Source organism: Acinonyx jubatus, chromosome B1, assembly GCF_027475565.1.
Source record: "Acinonyx jubatus isolate Ajub_Pintada_27869175 chromosome B1, VMU_Ajub_asm_v1.0, whole genome shotgun sequence".
Taxonomy (NCBI): domain Eukaryota; kingdom Metazoa; phylum Chordata; class Mammalia; order Carnivora; family Felidae; genus Acinonyx; species Acinonyx jubatus.
In genome coordinates, this window is record NC_069382.1 from 101,212,451 (window position 1) to 101,227,882 (window position 15,432).

Below are 15,432 nucleotides of genomic sequence, written 5' to 3' on the forward strand. Positions count from 1 at the left end.
GTTTCACACCTAAACATGAGATATAAATAGTAGGTGTTTATACTCCTAACTTCTTCTTTTAGCCAATTATAATATTGAAAATTAAATTCCTCCTCAGTGAGGTCTGGCATTTCATTAGCAAGATTTTTAAATGATTATTGAGAATCCTTGGGCATTTAAGAAAACAGGAATTGTTTGAGAAGCATGGCAGTGAATGTATATGATAGTAGAAACAGGTAAACTGTATTTTTTCTGAACAATATTTGCTGAAATCTTGAAATATTGTTTTTTTCAGTGCATGTAGCAGATATTTATATATGATAGTTTTTATGTGTAACTTGACCTCTATAGATGGCTTCCTGGTCGCATGTTAGTATATGATTGGGCCAGTGCAGTCTGTCTGATCTCAGTACCCATTATTTTCTCAGTTGCTCCTTCTGTTCTAGTCCCATGGCCTTTTTGCTGTTCTTTGAACAAACCTAATTTGTCTTTAACCCAGGGCCTTTCTATTTGCCTTTTATTTGCTGTTCCTTCTGTCTGGGAGCACTCTTTGGTTCTTCACTGGCTCATGCCTTCCTTCTTCTTCCTCTTTTTTTTTTTTTAAGTTTATTTATTTTGAGAGAGAGAGAGTGAGAGAGAGCAAGTGAGCATGTGCACATGTGCGTGAGCTGGGGAAGGGCAGAGAGAGAGAGAATCCCAAGTGAGCTCTGTGCTGTCAGTGCAGAACATGACACGGGGCTCGAACCATGAGCTCATGACCTAAGCCAAAATCAAGAGTCAGATGCTTAACCGACTGAGCCACCCAGGTGCCCCTGGCGCCTTCCTTCCTTAGAGCTCTTTTCAGATCACCTTGTCAGAGAGGCTATGCCTGACCATGTCATCTGAGACTGTTCATCTCCCCTCACTCTGCTTCCTGCTACTCTTCTTTAGTTGTACTCACAGGACTTATCTTTACCTGAGGTTATATTCTATACTTGTTTTTTCTGAAGTGCTGCGATGCCAGGCCTCATCTATCCTGTTCACTAAAAGATTCCCAGTGCCTTAAGCTGTACCAGGCACATGGTAAGAACTCAATAAATTATGTTGAGTGAATGCATGATTGTCCAAATATACCATGAAAATACATATCTTATTAGGCTGGTTGTGCTTTATTTTATTAAATAAGATTTTGGAAATGTAGAATATGTTTATCCCCACCCCAAGTCTGCAAAGGTGAATTTGCATTCTTACATTTGTGTTACTTGGTGTTAGGGATCTGAAGTGCTAATCACTCATTCCTTCTTTCTTCTCCCCTGGATTCCAATTGAATATAGACACACAGTGAGTTGAACAGAGATTGATATATGTATTATTAAACTGAGCAGTGCCTGATAATCTACAATGCGGGGGCTTTGGAGAAGCTTGGTTTAAAGCAACTTGGGTTCAAGAATGTCCAATAGATTACACACTTCTTTGGCAGTTACCTTCCTCCCTCCAACTGAGTGTTGAGTGGTTCTGACCAGAAGGGCTTATGGCATGAAACACAAAGCAGAGGGCCCACTGTCCTCAGCAAGCCATCAGCAGCCTATGAAAAGATGAAATGGGGCACTTGGGTGGCTCAGTTGGTTAAGCGTCCAATTCTTGATTTTGACTTGGGCATGATCCCAGGGCCATGGGATTGAGACCCGCGTTGGGCTCTGTACTGAATGTGGAGCCTGCTTAAGATTCTCTCTCTTTCTCCCTCTGGCCTTCTCCCCCACTCATGCGCTCTCTTTCTCTCTAAAATAATTTTTTAAAAAAAGACAGAATGGAACTTGTTTTATTCACCTACTAGTTAAAAATGTGAAAATGTGGCTCAATGGATGTTAGATTCTACCGGTTACATTAGCAAGTCCTCCTCATATGGAAATGATTCAGTAAACAGGTGGAGAGACAAATTGAAAGGATTGCTCCAGCTCCACCCCCTCAACTGGGAACCAAGCAGTATCACCCTCTTCAGTGGAAAAAAAGGGGACGGGTTGCAATTATGGTTATCCCCTGAGTAATTGCAGTTGCAACACATATATTGAAATATACCTACAAACAAATAATTTTAACCAGAAAAGAGCTATCAACACAGGATGTTTCTGAGAGTTGCTTGCAGTTGTGAGTCATCTAGACATCTGCCAGATAAAATATTAGGCTCTATTTGTATGTGTGTTTAAGGGAAAGAATGGATGTTAATCCAGCATCTATTCAACACCTGTCAATAAGAAAGGTATATACTTATGAAATAATATCATATCCTACCCTTGATATGTTTAGTATGACTAATACTGACTTCAAGTGCAAACTCAGGAGCTTTTTATATTTCAGGTTCGTGGGAGTAAGGGAGAAGTTCTATACATTTTGGATGCTACCAATCCACGACACTCCAACTGGCTTCGCTTTGTTCATGAGGCACCATCTCAGGAGCAGAAGAACTTGGCTGCCATTCAAGTGAGCTTATTTGCTTCTTATTTGTACTATGTATGCTCTGTGAGGGGAATGAACTAATTTCTAACTGCACTCCCTGTTTTAGATTTATTTCCCAATGACTTGCTTCAAATAACAGTAACTATCTCATAAAGCAATCTCATCTAGTCAGCATATGCAGGAAAGGGCAAGTCTAGTTGTAAATTGACACCAGATCACTCACTTTATGGGAATTCTTGAGGGAACGAATTACATGGTCTGATATTGTCCTTGGCAGATCTTGTTTTCAAGTACTTTTAATTCATTCAGTGGATATTGATAGTTTCCTTAGTTTGTTGGTTGTTTGGCTCATAGTAGGATATTCTGTGTTATTGTTTGGGAAAAGCTTCATGGAGAAAATTTACTTGGGTATATCCCCATGACTGGACTTTGAGCTTCTTGAGTGAGGATAGTGTATTACTCAGTATTTTCCAGAGAAATAGAACCAATAGGGTCTCTATGTCTATGTCTATGTGTATATGTGTGTGTGTGTGTGTGTGTGTGTGTGTGTGTGTGCGTGTGTACACACACACACACACACACACACATATATATATATATATATATATATATATATTAGAAATGGTGGGGGGTAGAGAGAGACAGAGACACAGAGAGAGATTTATTATAAGGTATTGGCTCGTATGATTATGGAGGCTGGCAAATCCAAAATCTGCAGAGCTCAAAATCCCACTTTGAGTCTAGAGGCCATAGAACAAGGAAGCTGCTATAGAATTTGAATTTGAGAACCGTCAGGCTGCCATAGAATCAAGAAGAACCAGTGTCCCACTTAACATGCCGTTAGGCTGGAAGAGCAGATATTATAGTGTGAAGGGCATAAAGCAGGAGAATTCTCTTATTTGGGGGAGGATCACCTTGTAGTTCAATTCAGGCCTTCAACTGATTGGATCAGGCTTACCCACATGTGGAGGGCAATTTGCTTCACTCAAGTCCATTTATTTAAATGTTAATTTCATGCCAAAACATCCTCACAGAAACACCCTGAATGATGTTTAAACAACTATTTGGGAATCCTGTGGCTCAGTTAACAAAATTAACCACCCAAGTGGGAACCGTATTTTATTGAATTCTGTCTGTATCCCTGTATCCTAGTATAGTGCCGCATGTAATGTTAGGCTCTGATACAAACTATGAGTTGAACTTAGGTGATTCCACAGTAGAAACTCAGCCAAGAAGAGAAAAAGTTAAGGCAATAAGTTCTTAGAGGAGTTCTCTAATTAAAACTCACTGATTGGATGATTAACAGAATAAAAAAACATTACATTCTATTGGGGAATTGACTCATTTCATGGGAAAACCCAGCTCATGGATCCTAAACTACAGAAGAAGCAGCAAAACAATGGTTAGCAGAAGTAAGAGAAGGGAAAATAATAAGGGAACTAGTATTTCTTTAAGTATTTACCATGTGTGCTGTTCTAGAAGCTTCATTACATCATGTATTTATTCATAAGAACTGTGAAAGTTTAATAATTTGCTGAGGGTTATCTAATTTCACTCAATTCTGAGTGTAATACCATTGGTCACAAGAGGGAAAATACATAGAATTAGGTTTTAAAGTAACCAGAAAGATAGTCATCTAGACTATTCCACTTCCTGGTATTTTTAGCTAACCAAATCTTTTCAGTACACATAAGTATTAGATATAACCAATGTGATTACTGTCTTTTTTTTTTTTTTTTTTGTATGGATCAATGAGAGATGCCTCTTACCGACAGGCTAGGATGGGATGAAAAATAAGATCTTCCAGCAGTTAGAGATATTCAAGCCACTTTTTAGATTATTCATGACATACTTTTGATCCAACAACAGATTTAAACTGATCTCTTTAAATGTGTAGACATTAAGTTATTTCAAGTATTTTGTTTTATTTTTTGTGGTTTCTGGAGGCAGTCATCTCATAGCAGCTTTGGTTACCTCACAATTTTCATTTCCAGACTCAGTTTAAGTGCTTCCTTGTGAATGTTACCAATGTCAAAAAGCCCATGAAATTTACTTTAGGCAAAACCATTGTTTTGTTTTCTTTATTATTGTGTTTTAGATAGTATTATTGTATTTATTTATTTATCTATCTATTTATTTTAAGTTTATTTCTTTATTTTGAGAGAGAGTGGGGGAGGGGCAGAGAGAGAGGGAGAGAGAGAATCCCAAGCAGGCTCCACACTGTCAGCACGGTGCCTGACATGGGGGCTCAATGTCACAAACCATGGGATAGGGCCTGAACCAAAATCAAGAGTCAGATGCTTAACCAAAAGAGCCACCCAGGTGCCCCGAGGAGGTTATTCTATTTAAAATAGATTCTTTCCTCCTTATGCTTAAATAATGATTTTAACCTTTGCTCAGATGACACCTTTTGTTTGAGAATTTCTTCTTATTGGCTGTTATTTCTGTAGCATCAGTAGCTCTCTCCATTTGCCTGAATTTCCAGGGTGTGCTCAGTTTTGAGTTTTGTCTCAGACTCCTTCAGATAATCCTTGTTTAAGTATTTCCTCTAACTGTACATTTTGCTTGTAATGACCCCTTTAGGTAATGGAGTACTATGTCAGTATTTGTTCTCTATGCCCTATTTATTTATTTCATTACATGGTGGCCACCTGCATATCTGTCTTTCTTAGTAACCGTGGTTGCTTAGACTTACAAAATTTTCATGTTCATTCTGTACATTCATTGTAGAGCTTTTTCTCTATATTAACCATCTTTCTTTACTTGAAAGACAATAGGAATCCACAAAACATTATTGTTGCAACTTTGATACTCTAAGAAATTATTATTTGGTTGAAGAGGAGGTGAAGTGGGGGTAGGATTAGAATAGGATTCATAAACTAACTAGAGGCTCTGTGAAGTTTCATACTTGAATTTAATTAGAATCTGTTCAGAGGCCACTGTGAGTATCTTTGGGTGCACAAGTGATGACAGTGCCTTTAATTCCTTTTAATGTTGTTTTGGCCTTTACTTAGATGGGGGTTTAGTGCATTGTTACCATGTTTCTTGCCATGGAGCACAGTATGGATCTTTGTCAGCTCCCTTGATGGAACCTCTTTTTCACTTGAACAGTAGCTGGAGTAGCAGATTGTTCAGGGTTCAAAATCACATCTGAGCTGGGGGCAGAGGACATAATGCTTGGGTCACAAGGCTGACAGTGATGTCAGCCTTCTAATCCGTTGGGATAATCTCCTGAGGGTTGCATTCCAGAAACATTGAGTTGGTAGGAGAAGATCATAATGTTTCCTGCATAACATTATGAATCACTTACCTTCCAAATTGTATCTGAAATTTGGGGTATTCAGGAAATTTTTTATTTGAGCTGTATGTCCCAGGAGTGGAGTAAATGAGAAACATTTGTGGCTATGTGGCTTGCTTGGTGGAAAACGTCAATACTTGGTCCAATTTTTTTGGACTAGGGATTAAGAATTTGAGGTCTGTTTTGGCAGTGGATTGAAACTCCTTTTTGGAGACTTAGTTTACTTGTAGTTTTGCAATTTATTTGATTTTGGAAAATTTGCTTTGGAAATGATTTAAAAATATGAATTATTGAAGGATCTCTTCAGCAAAAAATTCTTCCCACATGCACACATTTTAGAATAATTAGTTGAACTGTATGTCCAGACTTATGAAAAATATTTCCAACTGAACCAGACAATTCAAAGTGTGAAAGATGTGGCTTAAAATGAACCAAAAGAATTCTTAGGCTCCATAAAAAAAATGGGTGATTCTTATTAAGTATTAATTTTGTTACACCAAAGGAAAAAATGTAATATTTGAAAAAAAGATTTGACCTACTCAGTGTTTTGTAGGCTTTAAACATTTTCTGATCTTTTCATAGAAAACTATTTAAGTACAGGATTATGCATTTAAAGTTGAGACTTTGAATTCTTGGGACATTTCAGAGAGAGTGCTACATCTCATGTTCTTAAGGACATATTTCCAGGCATCGCTTCCCTGGGACTTTGTGCAATATATTATCAACATAAATGAAAAGGTGTCTTGGTGTTATAAGAAAAAGGAGCATATGGAAAAACATTTGGGTTTTGATATACCTCATAAGGGATGTCACATTGTGGAGATGGTCTAAATAAGTTGAGAGAGCACTAGGTATTGAGCCAAACTTGTGAAGTCAACACAGGTTGGTCCCAATTCTGATGTCAGTTTAGTTGTCCCATTACCAGGAGAGCTATTCTATTACATGTTCTTTTCTGTCCTTCCTCTGCCTTGTGTGAGGATGGACAGACACTCTTACTTTATCCTGGAGTCTTCTGGTGACACATGATATTTCAGAATGGCAGAGCTGGGGATCAAATGTAGATTTCCTAAGAGTGAAGCAACTAGAATATTTTTAAAGCATGGATAAGACTTTATCCATTGTCATCCAGACACTTATCAAATAGTGTTGATGTAGCATTCGTATAGCAGGTACCATTATAGCAACCAAGCAACCAAAAAATAAAAAAAATAAAAAATATCAAAAAGATTTTTCATTTCTACACCAAATTAGTTTTCTCTAATTTAGTTTCTTCTCTATTTCTGTTTCTTCTTATCAGATTTATATAAGTGGCATTTTTATAATATTTTCCAGAATCTGTTACAGAATATTAAGGTACAACTGTCTAATGATTTTCTTCAGTAATACCATAAAAATATCAGTTAAATAATATGCAAATCTTTTAAGGGATTATCTTACAGCAAAGTACATATTTGCCTTTCATGAGGTAAAAGTTTAAATAAAGTACAATTACAAGTACAATTACAAGCAGTTGGTCCTCTGAAGTTTTAAATTCTAGCTCTGCTGTGGCCACATATTCCTGTAGGGAGCAGAGGAATTATTATATTGTTTGTCAACTTATTATTCTAAGTCAGAGTATAATTTATTGACAAGTCAAATGAGTATTTATAGAAATATCCTTAAGTGATGCATAGCGATAACCTTGAAATATATGTTAATCCTTAGTAATGATGATGAAGATGGCAGCTAACACTTATTGAACACTTACTATGTACCAGTAAGTGCTTCTGTGTATTATAACCCTGATCCTTACCCTGACCCTATGAGGAAGGTGCTATAATTGTCACCAACCTTTGTAAGCTGAGGATGCTGATACACAGACTCTAAGTAACTTGCCTGAGACCACACAGCCAAGAAGTACTGGCTAGGAATTGAACCCAGGTGACCTGTCTTCTCTTCCCACCCTCTGAACCTCTGTGCTCTAAAACCTTAGAGTTGAGATAATTTATAAAGGAGTAAATTCAGATTTTGAGAACGTTCCATGTTTCTGAACTTGCTACCTAGATATTTTGAAAGTGCTGAACATTTGTAAAATTGTTTGTTTATTTATATAAAGTTTTTATTTAAATTCTAGTTCCATTTATGGTAAAAATGGTTTCAGGTATACAATTTAGTGATTAGTCACTTACATATAACACACAGTGCTCATCACAACCAGTGCCGTCCCCAATACCCATCACTTATTTAGCCCATCCCCCCACCTAACACCTTGCAGCAGCCCTGTTTGTTTTGTATAGCTAAGAGTCTCTTATGGTTTGCTTTTCTTTTTTTCTCCCTTCCCTATGTTCAGTTTAAAAATACAGATATTTTAAAGTTATTTACATCATATATTCCTTTATCTTTTTTAAGTTCTCAAGCTATCCTGAATTCAAGCATTGCACCTTCTTTTCCTTTACATAAAGGTCATGCTTAGGTAATATCTGTCCTTGCCTGTTCTCTCCTTTGGTTCCTTTCTCCCCAGCTGCTAGCTAATGTGTTAAAAGTGTGTTACAGTTAACATTTAAATCTCTTGATATTAATAATAGTAAAATTCTATGATCTGAGCATGGCAGGTTGAGTATAGGGGAAAATTTTGAGTAGGTGGGACTTCCTGGGCTTTTGAAGTGAGACACCATACAGGTAATTTCTTCTACTATCTCCATTGAAGACTACTCCCGCTTGCCAGTGTCCATGTCTCATCCAGCAACAAAACAGACCGTTGTGGCACCTTTGACTATGAAGATTCTGTGAATCACTTTTATTAGAGAATTTCTTTTGAATAATTTTTCAGAATGATTTTCATCTAGCTTGTCTTATCTGTATCTGTTTGTGATTGCATTAGTTATCTATTGTTATGTAACAAATTTGCCTCAGATTTAACAGTTTGAAACAACGAACATTCATTACTTCATACATGTTCTGAGGATCAGGAATTTAGGAGCAACTTAACTTGGGTGGTCCTGGAGTTGTAGCTCAAGGACTGCCATGAAGTTGTGATCAAGCATTAATTATCTGGGGCTGTTTGAAATCTCCAAAGACTTGATTAGGGGTGGGGATTCTACTTCCAGGATCACTCACATGGCTTCTTTACCATGTAAACATTCCCGGGGGTTCCTTATGACATGGCAGTTTGTTTCTCTGAGAGTGATGCGAGAATGAGAGAGAGAGAGAGAGAGAGAGAGAGAGAAGGAGAGAGGCGGGGGGGAGGGGGAAGAGACAAGCAATCTTTTATAACCAAGGTTTGGGAATGACATACTGTACCATTATTGCTGTGGAATGCTACTAGTCACATAGACACAGACCAACCCTGGTATAGTGGAGGAGGGGACTACACAAGGGTAGTGAATTCCAGGAGGTGGGGCATCATTGGGGGCCATCTTTAAAGCTGGCTCTGGCAATGGTCAATGAGGAAAATTTGCTTTAGAGCACAACAGGGAAAGGTTAAAGTTCATGGACAAAACAAGGACTTGATACAGACTCAGAGGAATGCAGAACCAGCCCAGTTTGGTATTATTAAGAAAGGCAATTTAAGCAGTAGATTCCTGGCTCTGACCCTTGCTGGATGAGCAGTTCACTTAATGCATTCATTCACCTGATAGCTCTCGAGGATCTGCTGTGTGCCAGGGCCTGTCCGGAATGCTGGAGATATTGTAGTTAAAAAGACGAGCTAGTTACTGTCTCCATAGTGGTCAAAATAATCTTTGACCTCTTCCTTTTTGTGAATTAATGGTAACAATACCACCTCATTGGATTTTGTGAAGATTAAATTAAACAAGGGTAACATATGCCAAACACCTGGCCCCTATGTGAGCCAATACAAGTTAGCAACTATTTGCATGATCACAGCTCTGCCAGGTTTATAGTTTTTGTCTTTATCGTTTTGTTTCTATAGAAAACAGAGCAAAATCTACTTCATTTCTTCTAACATCTTCTCGAGGTAGCAAGTATAAATTCCAAGAATGTAGAAGACTCTTTAGTAAGTATTCACCACTCAGGGAACAACCTGCTATGTGGAATGACTAAATCCTAGCGGGCCTGCTCTCAACTATGCAGCGGCAGCCTGGTTGCCTGCTCCTGAGTGTCCTGGTTGCTGGATGCACAGGGAAGCATGCGTCTGCCCAGGCCACTTGAGTACTGCTTGCTGTGACTCTGTATTGGCTGTAGCTGTGTGGCTTGTCTTCCCTTTGGAAAGATAACTAGGACTTTGTAAATGTGAGAAATGTCCTGTGGGGAAGGTGTCCTGTTGTACTGTGCAGAGACCTTTATCAGATACAGTGATTTGGACAACCTTTAGAGATAGGTTTAAGATCATTTTGATTGTGCTAAGACACTTTTCAGCTTTTTAAAAGAAGCAGGTTTTGTGCAGGCCGATTGTCTCTTAGCACATCGACATTCTGCCTGCTTTCAGGTATCTTTCAGAATGGGGAATGCTGGATGTTCGTAGGTATTGTCTCTAGAAATCATTTAAAAGGCTCCTGTGCTTTCGTAATTTGTAACCCAGCAAGGTCCACCTCTGTGGCATTAACCAAAGGGAAGCTAGAGGGCCAAAGAATGCTTATTTCCTAATTGATTTGGGGCCTTTGTTAATAGGATTGGTGATAGTGTAACTATGAAGGAGAACTTAAAATAGGAATTCTGTGAAATTATTCTTCTGGGAGGAAAAGCGTTATATTTAAACTTAATTTAAATTTATTGCTAATTTAAAAGTAAATTCTATTTAATTTAATTTAATCTAGAATTTTTAAAATTTAAAAGCAAATTATTTAATTTAAAAATTTCCCAATACCTCCAGAATAGAAATCCAAACTGCCTAATATGTCCATGGGCTCACTTGGAGAAATCATTTACTTATACATGTGTTTCTGTCACTGGACTGAGATTGTCAAGAACAATCTGTATTGGTTATGTTTGTTTTCCCGCTGCCCACGTGGCCTGGATGTATCTAGTCGGGGCTCAGCGAGCGCTCAGTGACCTGGCCTCACTGCTCCTTCCACTGCTCTTTCTTTCCTGATGTATACCTAGTTGGTTGTGCCTTGTCAGTTTGGAAGAAAGCTTATGTCTGTTTCCTTTGAAATAACAGAAAGCAAATGCTTCCACTTGAACTCTGGTCTGCTGTTTATGTGTATGTGAGTATTTGGTCTGGCAAGGTGTTACATTTTTACTCTGTGAGTGCTGAGTATGTACTGGTATGTGTCATACATTTCAGTCTACTGTGTGAGTATTTTATCTCTTAGATGACTGTGTGGCCAACAGCACCTTGTTGTTAAGTCAGAGTTTTTTTGTTGTTTTTTTTTTTTTACAGATATTACTACAGATAGTCTTAAGTTTAGATACTCCGTTGATTAACAACCCAGCAAGCAGTCCACTCTGGACTAACTCAGAAACCTAGGCTATGGAATAGGGAAGTGACAGAGGTTCGTGGGAAAGATGATATTTGCTGCGAGCTGGTTCTTTGAAATTATACTTAACAAATGTAATAATCAAAGATTAGGATTTGAAAATTAATCAGCACTGTATTAAATACACTGGAACTGTGCTTTATAATTACAAGGTTTAAGAAGAGATGTGGTAGAAACTAAAAAGAAGAAAGTTTAAAATATTGTAGTTGCTAAAAAATATAATGTAAAGAAGAGGCATTTGTGTTAGATACAGTGAAGCAAATAACATAAATACCCCATATCAGAGGAGGAAATTAAAATTATGTATATATAATTATATATATAATATATTATCATATGTATATATATAATATTATTATTATATGTATTATATGTACATATATGTACGTATATGTATATATTATATATGTATATATTATGTATATGTATTATATGTACATATATGTAATATATGTATATATTATATATTATTATATGTATATATATTTTATTATTATATATACATATATATTTAAGTGTTAAATCTAAAATATAGACAACAAAAATATACTACTTGTTTTCAAGCAAGATTTTTTTGGGTATAAACATAAAGAGTAAAATGGCTTTATTTTTGTTTTTTTAAAATTGGAGATACATTTTATGATGAGTTTTAGATTATTTTTTAATGATTGATATTAAATACAGTAGTCAGTAAACTGCAGAGTGAAGTTAATTTAATGCATATAACACAAAACACTAGAATTAGCCACATTTAGTTCTTTATGAAGGGAAGTTGGGTTTTCTAGGGAAATTTTTATTTAAAGACATGTGCTCCATTCAGTGCATGCGTGGATTCTCATAAAAGGTTCAGCTACTACTTAGCAATACAAAGTAAAATGTGAAGTTCTACATTATATCACTGAATTAATAAAATAGTCAAAAGAAAGTATAAAATTTATGTTATAATTTATATATCTTTCAATTAATGTAACCTGCAATAAAGTTATACTGTATCCAGGTAAGTATATTAAATTCTGAGAATTTGAGAAAACTGGCTCACAAAACCTTAGGAAAAATGTTTCTTAGAATCTAATCTATCATCCTTAATTGTGTCTTAGTCCTCTTTGAAAATCTCACATGATTCAAAAAAGACATCTTGGGGAAAGGAAAAAGGAAGATTAGTTACTGAGTTGTAGGCTACTGTTTGTGCTGCTTTATTGCATCAAGAAGGTAGGTACAGAGTTGAATGGGAGGGGAATTCTAAGATTTGAATTGTGACCTTCCCTTTTACTTGGAGTTTGTTTAGCAAGAATCTGGAAAGTAATTAAGTATATCATTATCATGGCTGACTTATGTCAAAACTATACACACTTTTTGTTATGCTTAATTAAATGCATAATCAGTTGAATAATGCATCTATTATTTCTTAAATTGGGATTTAATATACATTTTATTTAATTCACCTCAGTGGGCAGAGATTAAAGCAATATTTCCTGGTTTCTTTTCTTGTGGTTAACTAAGTCCTTTGAGATATTGCTGTGCACACTTAATGGTTGTTTACATATCTGTCTATGCTATTAGTCTTTTTTTCCTCTCTTTCGTTCGTTCATTTGTTCTATTAGTTTTCCATACAGGAAAAAGGAACAAGAAGGGGCATGGTCATTCTTGCCAAGAGTTAACCTGACTGTTCTTCTGGCAATAGCATGTAAACCCAGTTAGGCTTTTGAGAGCTTTCCTTCTGTGACTTAATTCAATCCGCCCATTACTAGACTTTGGAGCGTAGTGTGCTTGTAAATAGCTTTTCTTCCCTTTTCTCATTTTTTTTCTTTATCAGTTTTAAATGCATATTATTGGGCATTTGTATGCTTTTATTAAACTTCTGTAAATATATTCTGCTTTATTTTTTTAATGTTTATTTATTTTGAGAGAGAGAGAGAAAGAGAGAGAGAGAGAGCCTGAGCATACAAGATGGGGAGGGGCAAAGAGAGGGAGACACAGAATCCCAAGCAGTCTTCATACTGTCAGCGCAGAGCCCAATACAGGGCTTGATCCTATGAACCATGAGATCATAACCTGAGCCGAAGTCAAGAGTCGGATGCTTAACCGATTGAGCCACCCAGGTGATCTGATATTCTGCTGTATTTCAGTTCATGGTAAGATCGATGCCACATTGTATAAAAAAGTGATATATGATAATCCCTTGAAATACTTTGCACCTTGCTATTCAATAACACATACGATTTTTAACTCTGTTGAGATCATCTAAAACCCGTAGGAAACCCTATCATAATTTTAACCCTAGAAAATCAGTCACTAAAACTAAAAACAAAACAAGACAAATGAAAACTGATTATCCATAGTTATGAAATGAGATTTCAAATTGTGCCACTTTGGGCCATTATAAAAATTTGTCACATTTTTGTATCAACATTATCTTACTTAATTTTAACAGTCCGCCTCCCCCAAATGGTAGTATTATCCCATTTTGCAGATGAAAAAGCTGAGCCTGAGTTTATAGAGCCTTGGAATAGTGGAGCAGAGCTTCCCATCCCATATCCATATTCTCCCAATCAGAGGGATGATGAGCACTGGAGTCAATTTTTATCTAGAAGAAACAGAGGAATACATGTACATTTAGGAGCAATTCTGAATATATGCTTCAAATACATTTTTTTGGTCACCATGCTGTATATGATATTTTCAGGACCTATTTATTTTATAACTGAAAGTTGGTATCTGTTGACTAATTTCACCCATATTACCAATAAATGCATTTTTAGTAAATGAATTGGGGTGATAGTTACAACTGACCTATTGCCAAAGCTAGTGAAATATGTAACTGAGACTTAGAGGAGAAATCACAGATAGAGGTCACTGGGGATTGAGGACACTCTATTTAGAGGTTCAGTGGTTAAGAGAATATAACTAGCCTGTTTTAGTGTTTGGAAATACATGAAAATTAAAAGATATTCTAAGAATATATATTCACCATTTATTTTGGTGAATGTTAACAAAGGTGATATGTATAAAACTTGCACATCCATCAGCTCTGACAGCAAACGTGCACACCTACTTACAAGCCCACTCATTCTCTTTCCTTTCTCCCAGCATAGAGAAGTGTCCCCTCCTCTTTCCTGAGAACAAGTCCTCCACCTGTGTACCTCCTTCTGATGAACACTTCTGACATAGAGTATCCCTTCTCTTCACTCGATACTCACCCTCTCACACTCAACAGGGTTCTTGTCATTGATTTTAAACATTCACACTTCTCCTTTCAAAATCGTTTCCTCTTGTTTCTACATCCCCTTGCAGCGGGGATCCTCTCTCCTTACTTGAATTGTCTCTATGCTGGGTCTCCGGTTTTCTCACCTCCGGCACACTCCTCAACCCACACTGACCTGGCATCTGGTGGTTCTCTTTCAGGCTACCAGTGCTCTCTGCATCACTAAAGCACTCCAGGCTTTTTGGACCTCCTTCTGCTAGATCTGCTCAGTGGCATTAGGTGTTGTTGACAAATACCTTCATCTTGAAGTGCTCTCTTCCTTTGTCTTCTCTGAAACCACCTCCTAGCCACTCATTTTCATTCCTTTTTTTGCAGCTTATACTTTTTTTTTACCCAGCTATTGAATATTTGAGTTCCTTCCACTTGCTCTACACATGCATGTTCCCTTTTGCCTTTGCTAGATTCCTCTGTTTGTGTCCTGTAGATCTAAGCTAAGTCATCACATTGCCAAGAGGCCATCCTTGAACCTCAGATGAGATCAGCTCTCTCCATTATGTACTCCATTAGCACCATGTTCCTCACTGTCCTTGCATTCATCAAGTTGTTTTCCATTTTTTTGGTGGTATCAATGGCTTACTCCTAGTCTCTAAGCTCTTTGAGGGTGGGTACTGTGTCTGTTTTATTTCACTATGTTATACTTCATCTTAGCATAGCTCTTGGCACATACTTGCTTAATTTTTTTTTTTCAAATGAATTACTTATCTCTATCAGAAGTGTTTCTTTGTTAAAATGAGAAAAAAAAAACAGTAGAATTAAAACTATTCATATTGAAAGCTTACTGCTCTGAAATTATCTGTAGGTTATTCAATGTTCCCTTTTTGTCTAGGTTAATATATTTTATTTGGCTAGAAGTTATTTCAAATGTACTTTAGTTTTTTTATCAGATAGATTCCATTGTAGTGGTATAACAAACATCTTATATTTCGAGTTTGATTGTATTAGTCAGTGTTCTCCAGAGAAGCAGAATCGATAGGATGTGTATGTATATGTGTAGGTACGTGTGTGTAAAGAGACTTTATTAAAAGAATTGGCTCATATGATTA

General features: G+C 36.8%; 1 protein-coding gene across 5 annotated transcripts in view; it reads left to right on the forward strand.

The window, feature by feature from the left end:
- The window catches only part of PRDM5 (PR/SET domain 5), a 206,345-nt gene that overhangs the window by 69,501 nt on the left and 121,412 nt on the right, over nucleotides 1-15,432 (forward strand). For all 5 annotated transcript variants that reach the window (XR_003421502.2, XM_027063646.2, XM_027063671.2 and 2 more), the window contains exon 3: nucleotides 2,314-2,436. Coding sequence is in view for 4 of the 5 variants with exons in the window: in XM_027063646.2 (XP_026919447.1) it covers nucleotides 2,314-2,436 (123 nt within the window). In the remaining variant the exon portion in view is untranslated. The remainder of the gene's footprint in view (nucleotides 1-2,313; nucleotides 2,437-15,432) is intronic.